The sequence below is a fragment of the Phaethon lepturus genome, unplaced genomic scaffold (genome assembly GCF_000687285.1).
Source record: "Phaethon lepturus isolate BGI_N335 unplaced genomic scaffold, ASM68728v1 scaffold18121, whole genome shotgun sequence".
NCBI classification, from domain to species: Eukaryota; Metazoa; Chordata; class Aves; order Phaethontiformes; family Phaethontidae; genus Phaethon; species Phaethon lepturus.
In genome coordinates, this window is record NW_010520998.1 from 71,906 (window position 1) to 98,144 (window position 26,239).

At 44.3% G+C, this 26,239-nt stretch overlaps 1 protein-coding gene across 1 annotated transcript in view; it reads left to right on the top strand.

Annotated features, from left to right (window-relative positions):
• Positions 1 to 25,843, top strand: part of KLHL29 (kelch-like family member 29) — a 61,979-nt gene extending 36,136 nt beyond the window's left edge. Inside the window, exons 4-9 of the mRNA XM_010297555.1 lie at positions 1,210 to 1,408; positions 4,063 to 4,245; positions 7,445 to 7,625; positions 16,396 to 16,589; positions 24,856 to 25,000; positions 25,537 to 25,843. Coding sequence (XP_010295857.1) covers positions 1,210 to 1,408; positions 4,063 to 4,245; positions 7,445 to 7,625; positions 16,396 to 16,589; positions 24,856 to 25,000; positions 25,537 to 25,843 — 1,209 coding nt within the window. The remainder of the gene's footprint in view (positions 1 to 1,209; positions 1,409 to 4,062; positions 4,246 to 7,444; positions 7,626 to 16,395; positions 16,590 to 24,855; positions 25,001 to 25,536) is intronic.
• The last annotated feature ends 396 nt before the right edge of the window (positions 25,844 to 26,239 follow it).

Sequence of the window (26,239 nt, forward strand, 5' to 3'; positions counted from 1 at the left end):
GCGCTGGCTCGGGCCACATCCCTGCCCTCCCATCTCGCTGTGCCCCATTCCCGTCCCTCCTCCTGCTGTGACTTGGCTCTCACGTGCTCCAGGGACAGACATGCTGCTGAAAAAGAAAGCGAGAGCCAAGTAGCTTCTGGAAGACTGGAGGCATCTGCAGGCCGGCAGATGCTGCTGGCACCCAGCGTTTGTCAGGACCATTCGCACGGACCTCAGGAATATTTATTTGCATCCTGGCCTCAATCCCAGTTGGGATCTTTGGATGCTGCTGCTGCATGAATATTTATTAAAACAGATGATTATCTTTTCTTGCTGTGCACCCTCGGTTTGCATCCTGTTTGTGCGCATTGCTTCTCGAGAACCACGTTTCCTATTACTCTGCTTTTCACTGCACTCTTGTGCTGGATTGTGGTGTAACCAATTATATATAAAAAGAATAACCTGGGGGACGGACTCTTGGTTTTTCGATTGCAGTTTTCTCTCTTGGGGTTTTGTTCTCCTTTAAGGCGTGTTCAGTGACAGACAGCTTCATTTGCTCAGATGTCCTTTGCCCTCTGAGGTTTAATGTATTTATTTAGAAGATGAAGCTTGCTGTCAGTATTTGTATAGCACCCTCTGGAGTCTGACTTCCCCAAAATCTGGAAGTACATGATTTGTTTCACCAACAAATAAGCCCTATTAATTAAAAGATTTTTAGCAAATTGGCTGATATTATTCAGTCTCTGCCATAGCAGTTGTTGAAATCCATCCTATGTACCGGCTTTTGTTTCACATTGATAGTGCCAGAAAAGACCTGTTTTGGACTTTTTTTACAGTGCAGCAACCACGCTCACATTTCAAGGTCAATTCAGAAAACTCAGAAGCTTACTGCATGTCTCCAGCGCACAAGGTGTTTTATTCAGCCTGAGTTCAGAATGAGCTTTTATTTCAAAAATCCCTCCATACAGTGCTATAGAACAAGAGTTGCCACCTTTTGAAGATTATTTTCAGTCTCCTGGGACCAAAACCACCCTGGGTCAGGGAGCACTGGGGGCTGTGTTGTCTCTGTCCCACCCAATCGCTAGACAAGGCTTATACGCAGCATCCATGAGAAGTGTCTTTCCAGGTTGGGTGACAGGGAATGCTTTGCAGGAGAGGAGGCGGAGATGCTGAGCGGCTGAATTCCGGCACGAAGGCTGCAGTGTGTTATTATTTTCCCCCTCCTCACAGTATGCTGCGGAGTTGCTGGCAGTGGTGCGCCTCCCCTTCATCCATCCCAGCTATCTGCTAAATGTTGTTGACAACGAGGAGTTGATAAAGTCTTCGGAGGCTTGCCGGGATCTAGTGAACGAAGCCAAACGTTATCACATGCTGCCACACGCCCGACAGGAGATGCAGACACCGAGGACCCGGCCCAGGCTCTCTGCAGGTAAAGCAAAACTTCCTTCAGTGACAGCAGCTCCCTGGTCCAGTGGTTCCCAGGCATGGCCAGGACGTGCCCTGGGATGGGGCACGGACCTCAGCTCTTTCACTTGGCTCCTTCTCGGAGCCTGGTGATATTTCAAGCTCCATTTTCCATTCCTACTTTGCTCGAGCAATTAGGAGCCTCTCCCAATGGTCAGACATGGCTGTTTAGATGTACGCTCCTCAAACAAGATTTAAAAGGAGTCTAATTTTAGGAATTATTATCTTTAGCAGAGACCATGACGTTCCCCCGTCGTCCTGAAAGTGAGCCCCTTGCTGTCTGTGCCTCGGTTTCCCTAGCTGCAAAAATTGGTGAATAATTTGCTGCTTTGCCATTCAGCCTCTCGTGGGGAGGATCTGACTAATACTCATAATATAACAGCTTCACTTTTAAAGCCCTATGTAAATGTATTATTTTCATATAGTGAGTCTCACAGTACAGTTCAGGTTGTTTGCTGCCTCCAAAACAAATGGATCACACATGATATATTCCCTAGTAAAAACCCAGCAGCTATGGAGAACTGTGTTGCTTCAGGACATTGCTCACCTGAGGAACAGATGCATTTTCCTTTTTGGAAAAATACATTAAAAAACCCCAAGTGCCCAACTCACCAGCAGAGCCCATATCATGGTAATGTGAGAAATATCCTAAATATTTGTTGAACAGAGAGTGGTACAAATATCATGTAGGAATACAGCATCCAAGAAGGAGTCAGATGAAACAGGTGGCTTGTTTTAACGTGCTGCCTGTACTTCTGCCTCCTGTAAGTACAATCACAAAACCAGGCAAAACTTTCTGTCACTGCCACTAATGCTAATGTGGCACGGAGATGGCATATCAAACCACGGCATTTGCAGCTTCTGGAGACTGCCTCATCAAGGCACCTTTCAGAAGGATGAAGTGTAGAAGACTTTCAATAACAATCTACCCTAAAAAGTCTTTCATTGAAGACGACTAATGGTGTGATGTTTGAAGGGATTTTTGAAAAGTGCTTATTTTATGTATATAAAATTGTAGGTGTAATGTGATCCGTTTCCAGAAGCCTGTTGATGAGGGAAAAGTGATTCTCTCGGGGTAAGAGAGGGTGATTATAGTTTTTCAGGTCAGAGTCTAATTATATAGAATCATGTTATTTTGCATATCAACGGCATTCATGTAGGCACAAAGGATCTCTAAACACCCTTTGTGGACTTGCTGCAGTGTGTCACATGCCCTCTCGAGATCATTGATTATAATCAAATTATGTCTTGCACAGGTGATTATATTTTTTGGTATGGCACAAAAATAATGATCTCTTGTTACTGAGAAACATTTATTTAAAAGTGTACAGCACTTTAAGTTAATAACTTTTAAGAGAGTAACCTTGCTTGAATGACACAAATGTATTTTTTGAAAACGCTAATGAACAATGACAATAATCCATTGCTCTGAAGATGCATTTCTCTCCACTGCAGCTCCTAATCTCTCTTGATGGCAGTCTCACTTCTGCACATCTAACCCCACGGCCTGTGACACTTGTCTCTGGGCTGGGCACTGTAACACATCACAGCAACGGGTCAGGCTGTGAGCACAGCTCCCGAAATGGCGATTCCTTCCAGCTCGTGGCTTTGTGGTCCTGCTTCTGAGCCCACCTCTCCTGGCAACAAATTGCACTGGGACATAGAATTGCAGCAGAAAGATTTGTAACACTTCTGCTAAATGCTAAATGCAACCTTGACTCTTGGTGTTGGAGCCAGAAAACATCCCAAAGTTAAACTGTGACCCATCATTGCAGGTATCAGTCTGGAGTAACACTGAGATCAGATTTGACTCAGCTGTGGCTGTGAAGTAGGAATAAAAACTCTGAGATGTGGATTAGAAAAATTTTGTCCATTTTCACGAACAGAGAATTTGGCTTGCTCTACACCCTGCCTGGGGGAGCTGTTCAAGCACAGATAAATCTCAGTTAAAAACTGTATTACGACAGGGGCTATCTCCGTCAGATTTCCTGGCACCTAGTACACTAAGGCCCTGATCCGTGCCTTGAGCATGTTATCTACATCTGGAAAACCTGCTTTCTCTAGGAAAAGCAAAAAAAAAAACCCACCAGAAAATGATATCTTAATAGACTATATGCAGAGAGAAGATCATGATGAAGAACCATAACCATAGCCTAAATCTCCTCCCAACATTAGCGTTTTGTGTGAGAACACCTCCAGGTTAAAGTCCAAACATAGTTTCCCTGGATAATGGCCAAGCTCCAAAGCTATCATAAACCTTGACAAAATTCCCATTTTCTTTAGTACAACAGGAATTTGCTACATGCAGGTCTCACTCGAAGACTGTTGAAATCAATGGCCAACTTTACATGGAACTGCCTTTTTATTTCTTTCCCCTTCAAGTTTTGCCCGGATGGCATCTGCCCTTCCAAGTTCTGCCAAGCATGTTCATAGTGTCCTTCCTCACCCCCTGCTCCACACACAGACACTCTTTTTTCTCACCCTTCCTGGTTTGCACATTCTAAAACAGATTTATATACAATACATTAAAATTACCCTGACTGACGAGTATTTTTTAATAGGCTCCTGCCTGGTTGAGAGATGACGTTTATAATACTGTTTTTCTTACTTGAATCCTAGGTGTAGCTGAGGTAATAGTCTTAGTTGGGGGTCGTCAGATGATTGGCATGAACCAACGTGCTTTAACAGCGGTCACTTGCTTAAATCCTCAAAACAACAAGTGGTACCCTTTGGCCAGCCTGCCTTTCTATGATCGAGAATTTTTCAGCGTGGTCAGCGCTGGGGACAACATTTATCTCTCAGGTAAGCAGCAGTTTTCATGGAAACGTAGAATCACAGATGGTTTGGGTTGGAAGGGACCTTCAAAGATCATCCAGTCCAACCCCCCTGCAATGAGCAGGGACATCTTCAACTGCATCAGGTTGCTCAAACCCCCATGCAGCCCGACCTTGAACACTTCAATGACGGGGCATCCACAAGTTCTCTGGGCAACCTGTTCCAATGTCTCAACACCCTCATTTTAACAAATTTCTTCCTTATGTCCAATCTAAATCTACACTCTTTCAGTTTAAAACTGTTACCTCTGGTCCTTTCACTACAGGCCTTGGTAAAAAGCCTCTACCCATCTTTCTTATAAGCCCCCTTTAAGTACTGAAAAGCTGCAATAAACTCTCCTTGGAGCCTTTTGCAGGCTGAACAACCCCAACTGTCTTAGCCGGTCTTATATTCCAAACATAGAATAGTTTGGGTCGGAAGGGACCCTTAGAGGCCATCTAGTTCCAATTCCCCTGCAGTGAGCAGGGACATCTTCAACTAGATCAGGTTGCTCAGAGCCCCGTCCAACCTGACCTGGGGTGTTTCCAGGGATGGGGCATCTGCCACCTCTCTGGGCAACCTGGGCCAGGGTTTCACCACCCTCATGGTGAAAAATTTCTTCCTCATATGAAATCTAAACCTACCCTCTTTCAGTTTAAAAATGTTACCCCTGTCCTGTCACCACAGGCCCTGCTAAAAAGTCTGTCCCCATCTTTCTTACGAGCCCCCTTGAAGTCCTGGAAGGCTGCAGTAAGGTCTCCCCAGAGCCTTCTCTTCTCCAGGCTGAACAACCCCAACTCTCCCAGCCTGTCCTCAGAGGAGAGATGTTCCAGCTCTCGGATCATTTTGGTGGCCTTCTCTGGCCCCGCTCCAGCAGGTCCATGTCTCTCCTGTGCCGAGGGCTCCAGAACTGGATGCAGCACTGCAGGGGGGTCTCCCCAGAGCAGAGCAGAGGGGCAGAATCCCCTCCCTCGCCCTGCTGGCCACGCGGCTTTGGATGCAGCCCAGGATGCGGTTGGCCTTCTGGGCTGTGAGCACACATTGCTGGCTCATGTCAAGCTTTTCATCCACCAGTACCCCCAGGCCATCTCCACGGGGCTGCTCTCAATCCCTTCATCCCCCAGATTTACTGGGCTGAGAGGAAAGTTTCCACCTTACAACACAGGCAGCACAGACAAAGAAGGACATGCTAGAGTTTTACCCAGCTGCTCCTGGGGAAAGAAAAAAAAAGACAAGTGGGAGGGAGGTTGGGAGAGAGGGATTTCCCTGCTTTTATCATTCTCCATTTCTCTGCTGCATTAACATTCTCTCAAAGCAGTCAACAGCAATATTTTGCAGTTGCAACGTGAAGAAAATAGGTCTGACAACCATCAAGCATGCAAAGAGGTTTCACTGCCATAGAAACACAATTTATAATACTGGCTGTAGTTGAGTCTAAATAGCGGGTTATGGAATTTGAGACAGACAGGCTGAACTGCTGAATATGTGACCTACACTTACAGTATTTGCTTACAGGAGCATTCACATTTTGTACTTCTTGTTGAGACCTCTCTTTTGACAGTAGTCACTAGCCCTGTAATCTTCTTAGTTTCGATGAAACTGAGACCACGCTCCTTGAAAGGCTTTAACTCCCAAAGTAGCCATCTACACTGCGCCCACAGCATCACGGTGTCTGGTTTTTTGCAGTCTGGTGGTACCTCTGCTTGGCTGAGGGGGAAAAGCAATTCCCACCAGGCGATGCGAGGATGCTCTGATGGCAGCTGAGTGGAGGTTTGATGATGATAAAGAGAGGAGCCTGAGCAGGGAGGTGCGGTTGTGTGTGATCCGAGGATGTAGTTGGGAGCGCAGATGCACCAGGCAGTACCAGTAAGGGGTTACAGTTGTTGCCTTTCCCTTGCCGAGTTCCCTCACTGCATTTTCCACAGTGAATTGCTGCCTGTGGTGTTAAATTCCATTAATACTGCATAAAGGCCCAAAGGATTGACTGGAAATTATTTCTTCATGTGTTTTTGCCCATGCTCATTTTGCTGCTGGAGCAAAAGCCTTCTGTGGAGGCTTTTGTGAGATGTTGACTTTTACTTATTCTTAGCTAAGGTACTTTCCAATATGTAGACCCACTTTAGGCTGTGCCATACCTGCTAACAAAAGCTGTTGAATACTAAATTCAAAGCTTATTTCAGCTCTTACCCTTGAATCTGGATGAGCTGATGGTATTCAGTGGCTACAACAGGAGAGCTGAAAGTCCCGCATGGCTGGAAACCTAGGGGGGTGTCGGTGGATATTTTGCTTTGCTCAAACTTAGAAGACACAGGAAAGAGGGAAGGGGAACCAACAGAAGTGGGAATGAACTCCTGCACGCTCTGAGTACTGGACCCCACACTGCACGGCATAGGCTTGGAGAGCAAAATGCCAAGGAGGAAGCCTGGTTTTCTCATTAAACCACAGAAATGAGTATAGTTTCTTTTCTTGGCTCAGCCACTGTCTCCTAGTGTGGTCTCAGCTAAGTCATTTCACCTCTTTGTGCTTCAAAATAGGGATAATAAGATACCCACTAAGTGGTTACCTTGGAAGCTTCAGTCAGAAGTTTAAAAATGACGAATATAAATATTTCACTGGAGCATCTTGAACTGTTTTACAGGAGTGGTACAGCTGGTTCTTTCCTTTATCAGCAAATGAAAATAAATAAGAAATTTGTCCCTGAAAATTAGGCATTAAGCCTACAGTACAAGCAATGACTTTATTCTGCCCATGTATGTGTTGCTTCAATCCATCACTATATTAAGCCTTTTAGATTTCAGACTGGCCTGTGTCTCGCAAGCCAGATAGGCTCTGCCTCCTGACACCTTCTTGCAAGTGTTGCAGTAATTTAATCGACTGGAAGTTATTTATGAACACTGAAAAGGGTCTATCCCCTTATGTACATGTCCCTGGTAGTCTGACATCTTGATTTCTTCATGTCATCTTCTTCAAATAAAAACAGCCTTTGGGGCGCATGAATAAATGACACAGATATGCATCATCGGAACAGATGCTCAGTATTGAGGGTGATTTATTTTAATTAGTCAAATGTCATTTGAAGAGTTTTTACTTTGTAACTGCCTTTGATTGCTGTGTGCAAAGCTGCTGCCATTCCAGGATCTCACGTAATTCTCCCCTTTTCTTTCTCTCACCCGCACGTCGGTGCCAGGCGGCATGGAGTCGGGTGTCACGCTCGCTGATGTCTGGTGTTACATGTCCTTGCTCGATAACTGGAACCTCGTGTCCCGCATGACAGTCCCACGGTGTCGACATAACAGTCTGGTGTACGATGGGAAAATTTATACCATTGGAGGGGTCGGTGTGGCAGGCAACGTTGACCATGTGGAAAGGTAAAAAAAAAAAAAACAAAACCAAAAAAACCATGCTGTTTGCTGGAGCTTTTTCTTAATGCTGTGCTAAAGGACCATTTTCCTTTTAAACCACCCATCAAATGGGCTGTATGCGTTAAAACGAGCTTTTATAACAGCTAAGAAAGGAGGAAACTACAGAGGATTATATTTCTTTTTAAAGCTTCAGTGGAAAGCATTGTTTCAAAACCAAAGACGAAAGCTGCCAGTGTGTTTGTCGGTTTGCTCGGGGGAAGAAGAGAGGAATTAAGTTTCTTTGGACACTTTACACAGATTATACAATGAACTAATAAACTTCCTTTGAATTCAGTACTGATGATAGTCTTTACAGATCACAATAATCCTTTTTCTTTTTTTTAAAAAAAAAACCAAAAAGCAACAGCAAAGTAAGCTTCTCACATGTGCTCTCCTGGTAAAGCACCTCAGCGTTGACCTGGCTGGAAGAAAGATCCTCCCTTTGGTGGTCTTGGCCTGGGGCTGGGACCTGCCAAGCTCCGAGTAAAACAACCAATAAATGGAAACAGTTTTGAATTCCTGGCCGAGAGGGGCTGAATAGAACTGGGAGCGAATGGAGATGTCTGTTTTCAAGAAGACTCCAGATATAAAAATTTTCCTTTTCTCAAATGGAACTTGACAAAAAAAGGAAGGAACAAAAGCACAAAAGAAGCATTTCACAAAGTAGAATTCCAAAACCAACTAATTTAATGTCAACCATAACATTCAATAAAACAATAAATTTCATATGCATATCAATGTTTTCATTAAAAAATAGAAACCGCTTTGAAATGCCGTATATAAGAATATTCCATTCCAAAAAGATCAATACAGCTCTAACCTTATCCAAACACATAAAAATGCATTGTGACAATAAATTAATGATACATTTTTGTGCAATGTTTTTCTTTAGTGAATTGGACAGCCGAAAATATGAGGGTTTTTTCTTTTTGTCAGTTTTAAGTGCTCTATTTGGATACTTCTTCAGCCACATTTTGAAGAAGGCATTTCCCGGTAACAGTTGCCTTAACAAGCAAGCCAAAAAGGGATAGGTCATTAAGAAAGATTTTGGGGAAAAAAAAAGAACGTTTTTCAAAACGTTAGGATTAAAGATGCTTTCAAGGATTTTTGGATATTTCTGGATTTTGGTGCTGCAACATTTATGTTCCATTTATACAAGGGGTGTTTATTTTTTCATTTAAGTAGATACCGTAAATACTGAATACCAAAACCTGTATTAAAAGTTTATTAAAGTTTCAAAGTCAAACACACAGGAAATTAGGGAATGCCAGAAATAAAGTTTCCTTCTGCAGTTCTACATTTTGGTTCAATCTTTAATTGTGTAGTCATTTTTTTCCCCCAAATGATTTCTGCCTAGTTCAGTGCATGGGACAGACCAGTTTGGGGAAAGTATGCATGGCCAGGGAGATCCTATCTGGTGCCGAGTGATCACCATTCACATGCAGTTTTGTGTTCCTCTGTGTTCACAAATTTGGCATTATTTTGCCTAGGAGACAAGGATGTGACAAAAAGAGAGGACGTGTGCTGTGGAACAAGGTCTGCAGGTAGCCTCCCCTCCCAGCCCGGGCTCGGGCTGAAGGCCTGACGCAGGTGATACGCTCAGCAAGTCAGGGGAACGCAGGCAGCGAAGGATGAGTGATAAATAATACCAGTGAATGCAACACCTGCGTGTTGCTCCCCTCCTTAACCCTGAGTTTAAGGTGGGCACTGCCCTTGGGACTTGCTTTGGAGGAAATCTCACTGTTTTATGCAGATCTCTTTCTGATTTCTGAAGGTATTTGTCCTGTAATTTAAGTCGGTAAATTTTTAACTAGCAGAAATGTTTTTGTGAACACGGGAAGGCAAGAACCCGGGAAAGGGATGCAATCTTTCATTCCATCTCTGTAAAGAGGAACATGGAAATACTGCTATCCCGGATACACGTCTTGACAGCTGTCATCGACTGAATGAACTCTTCTAATTTTTCCCAGATTCTCATGTCTTTCTCTGCTCTGATTCTCATGGTCTGTCTTTAACAAAGCACCCGACACGTTGGTCAGCTGAATGAACCGCAAATCAAGCAAAGTCTCCTCCTCTCCTCCCTTATCATCTCGGTCACCCAAGCCCTTGCCACAAATGACATTGCAGCCCCTGAAGTCACGCTCAGGCCCTCGGCGTACCCTGCATGGCTCAGGGCGAGCAGCCGTGCTGGTTTTCCGTTGTAACAAGCCCACCAAGATACTTCCATGTGGGAAAGGAGCAGATTTCCTCCCTATCGTTTCAGTGCACACTGTCTCAACGGCAATAAGGATGTCTTGTCATGGGGATTTGCTAAACCTGTGGTTATAATTAATCTGCTATTGTCTATAAAGTGGCTTGTGAGACGCAGCCATTGAAAAAGTGCAACATGGCCTCTTTTCAGTTATGCCAAGAAATGCAGGAGGGTTTGGAATGTTTCCTTTTTTATCCTCTGTATTAAAGTGACAGTGGGGGATGACAGAAGCGGAGCATGGCATGGCTGAAGCCGTGCCTCTTGGAAAGGATGTTGCAGGGTCTGCTGTTAGAAACGCAGGTGAGAAAAAGCTGACCCTTGCAGCTGGACGGAGCAAAGTCAGGCCTTTTCAGACAAAACATTTCCCATTTGGACCAGGCAGCCAATTTGTGCAAGTGTTCAGGAATTTAAATCACTGGACCCAGTTCAGCCGCAAGCAATGCGGCTTTCTGAATTTGGGTTGCAACTTTAAAAACAACGTTAAAATCCGAAGTAAAGCCACTTTAATTGCTCGGTTGTCATGTGTGCAGTTAATACTCACTTCTTGACTTTGCCCTCTCTCTTTTTCCCCCTCCTCAAAAGCTACAAGCCTTCTCCCACCGTATTTCTGTGAGGGCTGCCCATTCCTCTTCAAATATTGTGCTGCTTTGGATGGGACACTGAGCTGCCGCCCCTCAGGAGAGGGGAAACCTCTCTGTCATTCCAGCAGGTCTTACAAAAGCACTGTATTAAAATCATAGTAAAGTTATATGATGCAAGTCAGGTGATGCCAAAAATTACATTTACCTCTGAGGTTAACATTGTTCCCCTCAGTGTTGAATTTCAGGGTTGCGCACTCTTGGGTTTTGGTTTGTTTTGCAGCCCAAAGGAGGCATCTGAGCTTACAGCCCTGTTACCCGCCCAGATGGAGGTACGGTGGCTCATCCAGGCCTGATGCAGGATGCAGTCCTGAGCTGTGCCACCAGTGCGGAGGACACACTGGACACCCTCCCTTGCTGGGCCAACTACCACCTCCCTTCATGCACATGCAGCTTATCTTTCCCAACCACATTTTTCTTTCTGCTTGCTCAGTTAGCTCAACCATGACCATGCCCAGCTTCATCCAGGTTTCGATGCGTATTCGCTGGCGTGGTGGAGGGCACGTCTCTGGTCCAAAGTGACCTACCCTGCCCTCACCAGTTAGCAGCACAGAGCATGGAGACTGCAGAGTGTCACCACAGTGGGTCTTTGAAGATGGAGAAAATAACATTTTCTCCCGGTTTCCTTCTTGTCTTCACCTGTTTTTCCTGGAATTCTTGGAATATTTCCTCCTAAGCAGTTAAAATCTTACAAAGATGTTTTTATTGCATTTGCTTTTAAAAACAGATGTGAGACCATCTTAGCTCTACGTGCTACTGCCTGACTGCACCCAATACATCAGCTGCACCGTTAGAAAGCATTAAAGCAAGTAGGGACCACCGCACTCCTAGTGATTTATGGCATCATCTCCTGTGCTCCTCTCTCCGTGCTTTTGGTTGTGTCATTGATGCTGAAGGGTGCAGCCTCAACCAGAAATTCTGGTGCCATTTAAATCAGTAGCTGTTTTCCCATCAACTTCAGTAGGGCTGAGATTTTTTACCCTTTATCTGCCATTTGTCTGTAAAGAGGCAGTAAAAATTCCAGCTTGATAATATTACAGGACTATCCCAAACAGACAGGTAGGAGTCATTCGTTACTCATCTTAGAACAATATGCATATGCCAGAGGGTCTGAGTTATAAGTTCATTTTTGTGGCTGTACATGGGTATATGTGCAGGGAGAGTAATGTTTTTGGAATGAGTGTTTAGGGAAATAACGGCGTGGCTGCAGTTCTCCATCAAGCCCCTCTGGCAAGTTTCTGTGTGACAGGGAGCGAGTCATTAGGTGTTAGGCGAGAGGGTATTACACTTTCTGTCTTCTTCTGAGATATGAGTGGAGTTGGGAGGCGGCGAAATGAAGTGGATCCATGAACTAGGTTTTTAGATAATGGATGGGCCCTGTAATATATGCAGTTGAAAGCCGAGAAGACTGCCTATGCTGACAAGACAATGTATGTGACTAAAAGTGTGGAAATGTGGGTGCTTTGTGGTTATTATCTGTTTGAAGGACAGAAGAAGATGAATCCCCTTGACCTGACAGCACTTTTACAATAGGGTTGTCTAAAATTGAGAGATTACTTTGGTTGGCAGTGTGTACTTGGAAGACAGTCTAAAATATTCAATGTGAAGAATAAGCTTTATAAGCTTTAGAAACTGCTTCATAACCTACTGTTTTATTGACATCTTAAGAAAATTAAATATATAGCCTTGTCCAAGGACAGTTTCTTAAGCCCCCCAGAACAGTCAGAAGAAAATAAAAAAGGCAAAAAATAGTAATCCATTAATGTGATTTTAAACAACATGTGAATCATCTGAAGAGCAGATCAATATGACACTGTACAGCTTTATTTTAAATAGCAGCTTTCCTGTGAACAGAATTAAATAATGTATAAGAAACTGGAGGGTGCATGTCTGTAAGCGACTGACCGTGATGTAAGGATTTTATAATGTGAATAAATGAAGATACTCATATGGCTGTTTAACCTAGAAGGAGAGAAATTGAGAGACTGAGGAGGAAAAAAAAATACTGTTTTCAGGTACTGAAGAGATCAAAAGTCAAGAAGGCAGAGAAGCAAATGGCACAGCTTGAAATGAAGAGTTTTCTGCTGTTAATACTGAGGTGGTAGGGGAAGAGCGAGAAAGGAGGCATTGAACGAAATGAGTGAAGCAAGAGGAGGATCAGGCCCGCAGACGAAATCCTAAGAATGGAGAGTTGTGAAAACCAGCAAGGTTATTTCTGCCGCTGCTCTCTTCAAGCCTGGGCTGTACTTTCTGCTGGGTTCAGATCATTTGCCATATCGTGGCTGTATAAATAACACATAAAGCAGAGGACAGTGCGCGCACAAGGGTCAGGTGAGACAACGGTGCTTGGTGCACATGAAGGGACAGGCAGGGACACACACGTCCTGCATGCCTGAAAAGCCTGATGTCCAGAGCACAACCAGGCCGTGGACCGCAGGGTTGCAGGGACCGCTCTGGGGCAGAGGAAGGCGTGCGAGGGCATCCCAGTAAAACCACACGTGAATTCATAGCGTGCAAGGACTGCAAAACCAGGAGTCAGTCATGTGAAAGGAGGTGTCCTTGAGGTTTTAAGTTCAGCAGATAGGATGGGCTTGCTAGGCCCATAGCCAAGGACAAGCATGGACACACCGGGACTGGAGGGAGCAGTGGAGGAGAAGGAGGAAAAACCATTGCTCGGCTCCAAGCCAGCTCCCATTCAGTCTCCATCTATGGCTTCAAACAGGGGAACCAACTGCAAAGCTTGCCTAATGGAAAGAGATCAAAGTGATTGTTCGTTAAATCAGTTCCCGCCCCGCTGGGCCCTGAGCAGAGCCGGTGCTAAAGACACCGAGGAGCCCCACTCGCACTAGCGGCAGCGGAGTGATGGCAGCGAGAGATGATGCAACAGATGGAAGGGCCCTCGGGAAGGAGCGGTAAGGCAGGTGTCATTATTTCCTGTCCTGGAAGGCTACAAAGGTTCAATTTTATTCAATTTTAAACCAATTTAGTTAATCTGGTGCAAATCCTTGTGTGAACACATTAAGAGCTGACTTGAGATAGACCAAAATGATGGAAACCTGCCTTGCAGTGGGAGACTTAAGGAGCTTAGACTACTTAGTTTATCCCACGGAAGGTGAAAAGGTCACTTTATTATTTTCTGCAAGTTCATATGTGAAAGACAGAGATTTGAGAGCAGACAGCTTTATAATCCAACAAAAAACAAACAAACAAACAAACAAAACTTACTTTCTGGTGGTTCGGAGGTGAAGCAAAACAGAGACTAGAAATCAGGTGTACAGTATTGCAAGGAGGGAATGAACCAGAGGAATAAAATTCCCGGGGGATGGAGGGATGAACAGGTATCAGGAGGCCTTGAAGGCACCCATTTCTCTTCTTCAGTCCCAGGGTCAAGTTAGGCACTTACTAAAGAGACTTACTTCACTGAGTAGCCTGTGTGAAACCCTCGTTAGATGCCTGTGTTAGGTGGACAAGGGCTGACTTCCATCTGCTTTATGGTTCGCTGATTTTTTAAACCAAATCACCCTCAAGACAAGGGAGGTTTTTTAAGCTGCCTCACTTGCACCTATATCCAGTAGACTTGCAGCCTCCAGCTTTCAGCTGATGAAGTGAAACTGGTCATTTCTGGTTTCTCCGTGGCAGATGAAGGAGGGTAGAAGACAGAAAGATCAGTTTATGTACAGCATAAACAGAGCGCAGTGAAAAATAGGATCTGAGGGACCTGAGATCCCAATAGCGAGATTCATCCAGAAAAGTGATTATTGGTTTTGTAACCTGAACCTTTCTCCAGTATGACTATAAACATGGTCTTCAACCACCCCCAGCAAACGTGAAGGGCGTAACGCCTCCTTCCCAAAAACGTACTGGGAGGATCAGGAAGTCGCTGGCAGGAATGTCTGTCGGGGGAACTGTGGTCTGCCAGGCACCTCTGCCGGCGCCCGGGGAGGCGGCACGGCTGCTCGCCGTCCCTTCTCGGACCACTTTGGCCACAAATGTTGCTGGTGCTAAGGCGGAGCGGGTGGTGTGAGACAATACCTATCAGGTGACAGGTATCTTTTATGTCTTAGAAGCCAAGGAACTAAAAAGGCACATTAGGTCAGTTCTTAGCTCTATTTCTTTGCCCAGTTTCTAACCAATCATAACTAATTTCTTAACCAGCTTTATTATACAAGACAGACATCAATAATTAAATTACCAAGCCCCAACTTACTGCAGTTAGCAAAGGGTAACCCAAAAGCAGTGTATGAAACTGTTTATATTACGTGAGATATTTGCATATCTGCTAGGACGGGTGCGAGCGCTGGGGGCAAATGCAGGAGATGCAGCATGTGGTGCCTTACTTGGAGGAGCTGCTCACGCAGGCAAACGAGCATCTGCAGGCCCAGGTTTGGTACCAAAACCTAAGAATCAGCCCAATATAGGTGTGTGGCCTTGAATGCTCCCAGCACCATGTTGTTTAATCTTGTTGTGTTTCTCCCCTTTGATCACTTGGTTGTAGATGAATTTAATTTCTCAGTAACTAATTTAGAGCATTGTAAAAGGCAGTCCTCCATGCTCATTATAAGTGACTTTCCATATTTTTTTTTTTAGTTAAAGTTTGCCTCCCTCTTGCTTCATTTTTACGAGTGTGCTAATTACTTTCAGTTATATTACTTGGAAACTCATTAATGCATTTTCATTAAGCACATTATTTTGTGCTGTTTCCACCATTTATATCTCTTGTCCCTTTTATTTTCCCCAAGTTTGGGCAGTGAGAATTTGAGGGACATGTTGCAAAGGGAGAATTCCCCTGTCGCTAAATCAATTTTTACAGATGGATTCATGGCCGTGGATTCACTTCGTGTTTGCATATTGCATATCACTAATATTAAGAGCAAAAGCCCTGAATCGGTGATGAGGGCTTCTGTTCTTGCAGTCAACAATTCTGAATAATCGCTACACAGGAAACTCCTATTTGACTGAATGTGCCATTACACAGAAATATAGAAGCCTAAAAATCACATTATTTTCCACTGTCTCCAAGACTCGTCTTAAAGCAGCTATTTGGATCCCTGCCACATTATCGTTAAAAAAAATTGACGTCTGTACTTGTGACATTGTCTAAAATGAATCTTCATCCATGGATTATTAACTGCACATCCCTTATGGTCAATGGCTTAATTAAATCAGATACTGATGACCTTAAAACTAATTTAGCACTTTCATGCACACTCATTTCTGTTTGCTTCACGTCAAATATAGATGCAACGGTGAAATCTTATTCCAGCATTAACATTTGCAGCTTCTTGCAATGAGCACAGTGGTTTGGTTTGTGCAATGAAAATTAAATGGAAGCAACTTATTCTGGCACAAAATGTGCATCGTGGTGGGTTAACTAGAGTAAGAAGAGCTATTGTGTTCCATTATGTTGTAGGTGAGATGTGTTCCATGAGCTGAACAACTGAAGTGTATTAACAGTTGCCTGCCTGCAGTTGCTATTGGATATCTGCACTGATTTGCAAGAATAATCTCATTGTATACTCATTAATAGAAATTAATTAGTGGAAGACATCTCAACAGAGATGTCCTGAGTTTCTTTAGCTTGGACTATAATGAGATTTGAGAGGCATATACAGAAAATAGAACCAGCTTTCTCCAGGCTTTTCGCAATGTTTTAAAAGCTCAGAAAAGGCATTAATTACACTGTTTATCAAGTGGCTGAATTTGAAGGATGTTAGGAAATACATTTCCACCTCTGCTTTTCTTCTGCTTGTCAAGCTGCCTTTCTGTTACATCCCAGCTCGATTTCTATGCCTGTCTATTGTGCCCAGCGCTGCATCATCTCAGCTCACTCCGGTTGTTGTCATCCCAGGTACGACACGATAACCAACCAGTGGGAGACCATCGCTCCTCTGCCAAAGGCCGTCCATTCAGCCGCTGCGACTGTTTGCGGTGGGAAGGTCTACGTCTTCGGTGGCGTGAACGAAGCCGGACGAGCTGCGGGGGTCTTGCAGTCCTACATCCCTCAGACGAATTCGTGGAGTTTTATAGAGTCTCCGATGATCGGTAAGGGATGTGTGGTGTGAGAGTAAACATGTATTACAACAGAAATCTCTGTGCTACAGGTATTTTAATGCCTTTGCGGAAAGCAAATGAGTTGGGGGTTGAGGGGAGATTTGTTTACAACAGATTGGCGAGAATGCATGGTATATTATACCAGAGAGGCAATTAACTGGATCTTTACCGAAGGCAATTGTCACTCATTAATACAGCTAGTTATCAGCTGGAAGTGAAGGGTTCAAAGTAGAGGAGAAAGAAAAGCAGTTCTTAGGTATGGACAACTAGTAATTTTTGATCCAAAAAAGTGCAGTGAAACTTGCATACATGGTATCATGTGTTGCTCCATGCGGTTTTACAACACTGCTCAGTTAATGGATTATTACTCATGAGTTTGTTAAAATGCTACCTGTCCTGTGGGAAGTGGCAGCCATTCTTAACTGGAATTTATCAGTGGTGTCCAAAGGCATATGTGCTTCAGAGGCTGAAATCTCCGAGACATGCAGATTATTAAAACTGTGTTTATTAGTTTATGATGCCCTCAAGCTCACCGAACATTTTACAGAATAAAGACCAAGATGAGAGGCCAAACTTTCCAATGTACGAGCCAACATCAGAGGTGCAGACTTCCGTCCAAAATTAGGGCAGAGCTCAGAAGATGGCAACTTATTTACTTTCCGTGACAGTTTGCACCCTGAGTGATCAGGCTGCTTTTGGAAATGAGGTTTAGTGTTCAGCTTCATGAGGACATTACTGCAGGGTGACAGCGGACCTGGGCCAGCTGCTCTGCGCTGGGTGGCTGTGGACAGCCTTCAGTGTGGCTGTACTCAGGTTGCTAAAGAAACAGCACTCGTACAGTCATCAGCTGCTTTGGGGTGGCTTGCTTTTGCATCCTAGGAATCACAGAATCATAAAATCATAGAATCATAAATTGTATGGATTGGAAGGGACCTTTAAAGGCCATCTAGTCCAACCCCCCTGCAATGAGCAGCAACATCTTCAACTAGATCAGGTTGCTCAGAGCCTTGTCCAACCTGACCTGGAATGCTTCCAGGGGTGGGGCACATACCCCCGCTCTGGGCAACCTACGGCAGTTTTTCACCATCCTAAACCTCTTAGCTGTGTTGAAACTGTGACACGAGGTGCTTCGTTTTTTGAAAATCGTGGTCTCGGTATTGAGTCTGGTAGAGCAATAGGAGTAGCAAGTAATAAATTATAGAATTACAGTTACAAGGTATTATTCAGGTAAGGCCTAAGCATACTCAGAAAGCAAAAATAAGCTGCTCTTCTTATTATAGTTTGTTATAATTATTATGACTGTCTTCTTGGGGTTCCCTGGTAGATCCGGTCATGAGGAGCTGGTACAGCCATGGCTGTCCCCAGCGCAGCCAGCACTGCTGCCTTCCGACTCCCTTGCTGCTGTTTGTGTCCAGCCTAACATAACATGACATGCATATGATGCAGCATGAAGCGCCCAGCAGGAGGGCGTTAACCGGCAAAAGTCATGTTTATGTAAGACAGCAGTGCAAACAACCCTATTGCCTGGCTTTTTCCATCACATGGCTACAGCTGCTGCTGTTCATTTAATCCACTGACTGACAGTATGAGGTTTTCTTGTACTCAGAGCGTATTGCAAAAATGAATGCATTATGCAAAGAGGTATTCCTTTTCCTTACCAAAATAGTACAAGTGCCACAGGAGCTAAGAAATCATTCCCCGGGCTCGTTACACTGTCTAGCAGGCGTCAACACCACTGCGTGCTTGGAAAAAATCATCCAAACCATCCGGAGCTGGGTTCGTCATCCATTGTTCTAATGGACATGTACTATTATTTCCTAACAAAAATACATGAAAGACACTGGTGAAGTTAAAAGATGGTATTTATGTTTTGGTGTAAGCAAAGTTAATTAGTTAAGCTGAAGGCATAAAATATGTGATGAAATGCAGAGTTGCTGTATGTCTTTGTTGGGAAATGTATGACATCAATTTATTTGCAAATAAAGTGAAGCAACGCAGAGCCTGAAAAATTGCACCCCAGTGGAGAATGTCTGGGAAGCAGAACTGATGTGATGCCTGATCTTCACTAACAGGCTGTGGGAATACTGGAAATACACTTCAATTTCTCCAGCTGCACAAGAACCGTAGTATCACCTGTATTTGTAAAGTATCCCTCAAGAGCTGGATGCTATGCCAAGTGCGGTACAGTCAACATTTATATAAAACAAAGAGGGAGGAGAAGGAGTCTTGGCATGCTTTTTACAAAATGGAGTTGAGATTAAACCCTGATATGATCGCTGCTGGGGTGCCTTCGACAGCCTCAGAGCCTTTTTGTGTTCATTTGTGAATTCGTAAGGTGTCCCTCTGAGCTAAGTCAACTGAGACATTTGATGGCAAGTTGTGTTGATTAAGGTGACCCCAGAGATCAGTGAAACCTGTCTGACCTCAAGTAGGACAACGGATTATTTAAAAACACCTCAAACATGCTCAGATATGCAACAGAAGATGCAAGTATTGAAAGTAACCAAGGTGTCTGGAGATTTTTAGACCAGTAGTACCTGTTTCAAGTCACTGTGGTATTTTATGATGAGTTGAACACAGCATGGCACACGTTTGAACCCAACAGGTCCATCTCTTCCAAAGCGTCGTGTGCCAGCCTAACCCAAGGCAACATACGCATCAACCACAGCAAGGGGGAGGGTCATTTTTGGCTAATCTGAAGGGAGGCGAAAGCAGGCTGGATACTGATATCCTGTCTGTGCAAAGGAGATACAGAGTGGGGACCAATAACGCGACCACACAGCTCAGCCACCACTCTCTTCTGCCTCGATGTCTTCTAGGAATAAGCAGTGAATTCACTCCCAGTTTCCAGTTATTCTTTAGCCTTCACCTGCCAGGAGGTGCTGGGATGTGGACACCAGCGTGCAGTAGGTATGATGCTGGGCTTACCTACATGTTGCACAGGGATGTTTTGGTAGCCTTCGGGCAGGTGTAGATTACACACATCCATGTTTGGAGAGGAGAGGGCCTTTCTCAGTGCCCCATCCTTTGCTTCAACTCTATCCTCCCCCACCTTTGGAGCAGGCAGATGTTCCTGCAGCAGTACAGCCCACAGCTTGATGTTACTGGGGTAGTGGAGCCTCCCAGGGCTTTTACATTACATGTTTTTGATAAACTACCTTGCACACCCCCTTCTTGTGTTTTGAGCTGTAAGAAGTTTGCTGCTGTTGATCCAAAGTTGTACAACAGTAAATGAACATACTTGCAGCCCCTGCCTTTCCATTTCATGCCAAGCTGTCCTATAAAGCTCTGCTAAAAACGTATTTCATGCCCACCTTCCTGAGGTTTCTCTTATTTAACAAGATGGCCATAGACATGCTAAAGTCAGTGATTGTAAGTAAGCCTAATTATCTTGTCATTGCCTTTTACTTCACTTTGTGCCTTCATGCCAGAGCACTAAAATATACCTTTTTTGATACCTTGAACAGTCTGTACTGGTGGAATTACAACTTTGTATTGTTTCTGGATTGTAAGAAAACCAGTGTTTCATCATCACCACTATTAAATTTTAAAATCTAGTAAGAACTATAGGGACATAGAGGTCAAAGATCTATGAGCATTTCTGGTTTTTAATCCCCAAGTATGTAGATCCTCACTATACCGTTTACTCATGCAGTGATATGTCCAACCAAAGTGGGACTATCATAGAGCTAAGAATGCAAACAATATCTGGAAAACAGTGTTAGCAGCATCTGTGCATTTTTACTGCACTGTCATGGCTTATTTTGGTTAAAATGCATAATCGTTCGCATGAATTTATTTTGGGCTTTACAAGAAAAGTCAGATGCATGTCTTCACCTGTCCCTCTCTCTCCAGGCAAGTAGTTCAGTACCCATGTGTGGGTTTGGCTGGCTGTCACCTAGAAGTCTCAAAGCAATGAGTGTTCTATCTGATCCTTCAACATATTTTTCTTCCCATGACTAGTTCTTAGTGTTTTTCCCACTAGTAAGCTTGAATTTTATTTCCCTTTGTCTCACCTGTTTCTCCCCCACATATGCCATATCCTCTGTTCAGAATGATTTTTTTCTACTCCTTGATGTGTTCCCCCTACAAATACTTACTCTGCCCTCTACCCAGCAAAGTCCATGTTTTTGTGTTTGCCTTCTATTAGATGTCCTTCCCTTCACTTCCTACCTCCATTTCATCTCTGTGGCCATGCTTTGTCCAACTCTTTTCAGTTCATCAACATTTTGCCCGTAAATGTGATGCTGAAACTGCCCCGTGATGGCACGAGTCATCCCTGCCACGCACACGCACAAAAACAGCGTTCGCAATTGAAGATGCTCAACTTTTCGGTCTCTGAGGAGGGTTTGCTCAAAGATCGTTGGGGAAACCATAGGGCTGGTGGTGTAGTTATGAGAAATCAGCTAGCAGGAGAGCACCGTGCCAGAAGGGCTGACATCCGAGATCCTGCTGTTAATTGCAATATCTGCACTACGGCCTCACAAGCTATGTTAAGGATCAGACTGCAGTCTCCCGGCGGCCAAGAGGTGTTAACTTATCCATTGCTATGCCATTCTTCAGCTTGTCTGCATAGTACTCAGGGAGGGGAAGAGGCGCTTACTATAAAATAGATTTAGTTTCTATTAACTGGTCTTCTTTCTCCAATCTGCTTCATCATGTGCATCAACACCCCCCCGCTAGCCACCCACACCTACAGGTAGACGCCTCGGCGTTATGTCTGGACCGGTGGCATGCCCGCATTTCTTGCTCCTGATAAAAATGTTTGACTAGCTTGGTTTTAATAACCTGTTTCCATGTGAAGTGCTGCTGCCATTCATTTTAATGCCACTTCAGGCTCTCACCAAGTGCTTTACTGGAAGGCAATGTAAGATCTTCAGGCAATCACGGAAGGGAAAGCAGAACTGTGCTACTTGACCATATAATGTACCGAGAGATACAAGAGCCACGAAACACATCACAGACAGCACGCTGTCATTACTAAGTGAGGAAAACACCAGTAGGTTAAACTATCAACCCATGTGAAGTACACCTCCAGCTCAAGGGTTGTTGTTGAGTGCATACCCCTTCCCACAATGGCTTGTCACTAGAATAGAAATACTTGCATATTTTCCTATAGCAACAGCAAAGGAGAATGATGTTATGATGTTACCCACTTGGAGAAAAGAGCACCTTTTATGTATTATTTCCTTTACATTTATTCTGCCTTTTAGTTTCAAGTGTTCTTGCTGTCCTGGACAAATCCCATTTAAGATTTTCCAGCCTGAAATGGATTACTATACCTGACAGCCCCAGCACTTGAATTTTGGAGGGGAGAGGAGGCTGTTTCTCTGTTTCCATGCTTCCTCTCCCCTTTCTTCCTTCCCTCCCTGCCATATCCCACAGCAAGACTCTGACCCATAGGAGCTCATGTTCATGCCCAGTAGCATTGACCAAAAAGCCCAACCAGAACATACTTTCGCAAAATTAGGCTCCCCAGCCAACCACCATGAGCATGTTAAGGACTTCCAGCAGTGACAGAAGTTGGAGTCTCCTGTTTGCATGAGGTTACCAAGCCCTGGAAAGGACAACAACACGGGAAGAGTGTGGGTAGCACCTAGGATGAAGTAAGGTTAAAGACTGAAGGTGGTCATCCACATGCAGGTAGCAGGCATGGTGGCCTGAGTTTTCCAAGCTCCCTGATTCCGTGAACAATTTCCGCCTCCATGGTAACAAAACAAAAATAAAACCTACTGTTTTCTCTCTACCTGTCTCTGGAGGGGTGTCCCTTGTGTCTTTCTGCCATATCTTCATGAGGATCAGGAGACGGTTTGCTGTGAACTTTTCCCTTCCTGAAAGAAACAGCAGAGATTTCTCTGTGTCTCTATCTCAGGCTTACTTTATACCAATTTATGAAATTGTAGCTAAAGCCAAAAGCAGTAAAAGGACAACAGATAGGTGATGTATTGAAAAATTGATGAGAATCAAACATGATTGCCTCTTAAAAAAAGAAAGAAAAAGAATATCAGACTGTCTGCCTGTTTGAAAAGGGAAAAAAAAAGCCACTATAAAAATAACCAAGGGGTTTCCCTTTCTTTCTTTAACAAAAAGGAATGTGAAGTCAGTGATTCAGTCTCCTGAGAAGTCGCTGTTTCTGCCTTGAGGGAGCCCCACATAATTTCCCTGTGAGATTTGGGAGCTGAGGGTTTTTTTATGTGAGAGTTTCATTCTTCTGCAAAACAGTGCTAGTTGAATAAAAAAAACCCAAAAAAAACGGGAAGATGTGATAATTAAATATGGAAAATTTCTGATGAGTGTCTTAACTGGAAAAAATGTCACATATGCAAGTCTGACTTGGAAAGGGATGTGAGACGAGTTGTTAGGACAGATAAGTCTTCCTGATGAATGATAGTGTCTTAGTGGCACCGAGAAGAAACTGAATACTCCTTGTTCTATTTTCTGGATGAATTAGTTTCTTCCCATCTGTTCCCAAGGATCAGTGACATTTTCCTAATACATCCGTGGTTTTTTGACATATGCCTGTAGATACTCAGCATAATAGGATCCCAACTTTACCCCGTAACGTGTTTTGTCTGTGTTCACACCGGGTGCTGCACGCCCGTACGCGCCCCTGGGCACACACCGGCGCAGGGTGAGATGAACTGAGCCAGAGCACCCCACGGCCGTGCTGGAACAGAAGCAGACACCACAGACCCACTGTTTTTCTTCTAGTTTAACCAGTTCAAATCCCAGTTAAGGAAATTACCTCTCTTCTGGAGAAATTAATCAGCTTTTGCTTAACTCATGTCAAATTAAATCTCTTGTTAAATATGTAAAGGAATAAGGTGGTTTTACAGGAACCTCAGGGTTACGACGCCAGCTGTGCAGGAGGTAAGCAAATGCCAAAAGTAAAGCTGCTGGGGCTGGTTTAAGCCCATCTCTTTCTGTGTTCCTCAAAGGACACAGTCATAGTGTTGTAGATCTAGCAGGAACATACAGACCCCTTCAGCATTGTGTAGAGGCTGTTAGCAGAGACGTCAGGGCGCAGTGAAGATGATATCGCAGCTCCTCTCCAGCGGGCTGCCCCCCACTCCCCACACTCAGCACGGGGGTTGCCGGGGCTGAAGCTGGCAGGACTGTGTCCAAGCTGATTCTCCACTGGAGATGCAAGAGGATCACCCTTTTCTGAGCATATAAAAATGCAGATTTTGAAGAGGCTTTAACATATAGCTACATATGGATAGCTTTATAGAACTGTCCCCTCATGCCAGGGTAGCCACCCAGGAAACGTCTGCTTCTCGTCTCAGAGGGCTCAGGCTCTTGCTTCTTAGAGAACTGTTTGTGAGGCTGATTTAACTCCAAATGTGTTTTCCCATCTTTTGTTCCCAGACACTACTGGTTGGTTTCACTGAAATGTTGATTAAAAAAAATGTATCGCATCAAGACAGACACCATCATGAGAAATTTCAGCCCAACTGGCTCATATGTAATCATGTGCATATGGTGTGCTAGTAGCATACGGGACAAGTCAACTAATTAAATTAGAATTATCTTATTCCATAATTTATGGTTAGTTTTACCAATATTTCTAGTTGGTAACACAAGAATTTTAAGGTGTCCTTAAAAAACTCTGATTGAACTTGACTTCGGATAAAGGACTTGCTTAATTTCAAACTCCAACCTCACACAGTTTGTTGCTAAAATATAGGACTGCTTGGAGGCACACACAGAGCTGAAAATAAAAATGCAGATGAATTTATGAGACAGATGAAGGGGGGAAAAAATAGGGTCTCAGAAAATCTTCTGGACTATGCGGGTGATCTTCCCACAAGCAAAAGCAGAATACAAAAGAGAATCAGCTATTGGATATTATTAAGCGTGTCTCTGCGCTGTGGGTTTCTTCTGTACTTTTCTGGGGAAGCATCTGAGTTAAAATTTGCAACAATTCAAAATTCTGAAACAAGTTGACATCTTAATTTCATATATAAGAGTGGAGCTTTCACGGTGACTCCATCAGGCTTCGGGAGAGGATAATTGTACTTTACCAGTTTAGAGGGAGGCGCATACTGGGGGATGAAGGACTGATGAACTTTAAAAGTGCCTTTGAGAACTTGGAGGTAGAAGAACAAAACCAGGAAAGGTTTCCTCATTTTTCTTTCCCTGGCCTTGGAGGTTTAGACAAACGTGACTTATCTATAAATAAGGGGAATGTATAAATAAAAAAACAGTCTCCAAACCTGAGCCTGAAACTGATCTCAGTGTTGCTTTCCATTGACAGATAACAAATATGCTCCTGCAGTCACTCTCAATGGGTTCATCTTTATTCTTGGAGGAGCTTATGCACGAGCAACCACCATCTATGACCCAGAGAAAGGCAATATTAAAGCAGGTCCTAACATGAACCACTCCAGGCAGTTCTGCAGGTGAGAAAAAAAACATTAATACTGAATTACTGGTTCCTTAACATTTTCTGCTGATAAATAAGCTAATACTACCTAATAGTGAAGGGGAGAGGGGAAGGGAGGTAGGTACCATCTGGGGTTTTCCTCATCTCTTTTTTGTACGTGTTCAGGGACACAGCATTTCCCAAAGCGCACATCCAGGACCTGCGATGGTTCCCGTGTCTCTCCACGTTCAGGCGCGATGGGTTATGGGGAGGGACGTGTGTTGGGCGGCTCCAGCAGACTACAGGAACGCCGTTTTCCTCAGTTTACCATGTGTAAGCGGAGGATGATAAATACCCACTACAGGAAAGATCACCGTAATGTGGAACATGTTTCTGCTAACTAGCTAAAAGATCCTTGAAAGAAAAAAAAGTACTAAGCACCACACACTGATATTAATTATTATTTATTATGTGCTTCTGATTGCTTTTGGGGCTCGCTTCCTTGATCCCGGTCACAGGTTTAACAAACTTCCCAAATTGACTGACAAAAATAAAACTTGGCAACCATCGCAGGTACTGGCAGAACTTAAAGGCCTTTTTCGAAGTATTACGTGGCCGTTACAGACAGACGGGCCAGTTTTGGGCACTGTTCAGCGCCAGCCCCTCACAGAGCAGTTCCCCATGCTGGTTTCACGGGGAAGAGCCATCGCTGGAGCACAAGCGCTGCGGCGGGCGCTGGGTGAGGGCTTGTTACCGATGTCCGATGCAGCAGCGTCGCAAGGCACTGAGTAAAAACCAGGACGGGGGGCTGTGCTGGGCGAGCAGGCGAGTGAAACGCCAGCGGGGGTGGGAGGAAGAGCCTCAGTGGGGCAGCAGCTGAGCCCACAACGGACCCATATCTCCCAAACGTTCAGCCAACAGCTCTGCGCCTTGCCCCGGGGGGCATCCCTAGCCCTCGTCCGATGGTTGAAAAACACCTCCGTGTTTTAACTTGTTGCATTTAACCTTTCACTTTGGCGCAGATGAGAAAATTCCTTTCTAAGAAAGCGTGCTCAGTTTCTCTCTTTTTGCTGTTTTTTTTCTGGTTTTCTCTTTTTTCCCCCTTTATTAATTTAAGGAGCACCCTCTCTTGGCTGCTGAAGCGTATTTTGCTGTAAATAAAGGGGTCGGAGCAGCCGGCTGCACCCCGGGCAGCTGCCATGTGCATCCTGCGCTAAGGTCAGGTCTTCCTTCTCCCTCCCGCGTAGCAGGAGGCGAAGCAGGCGGGGGAGGGGGA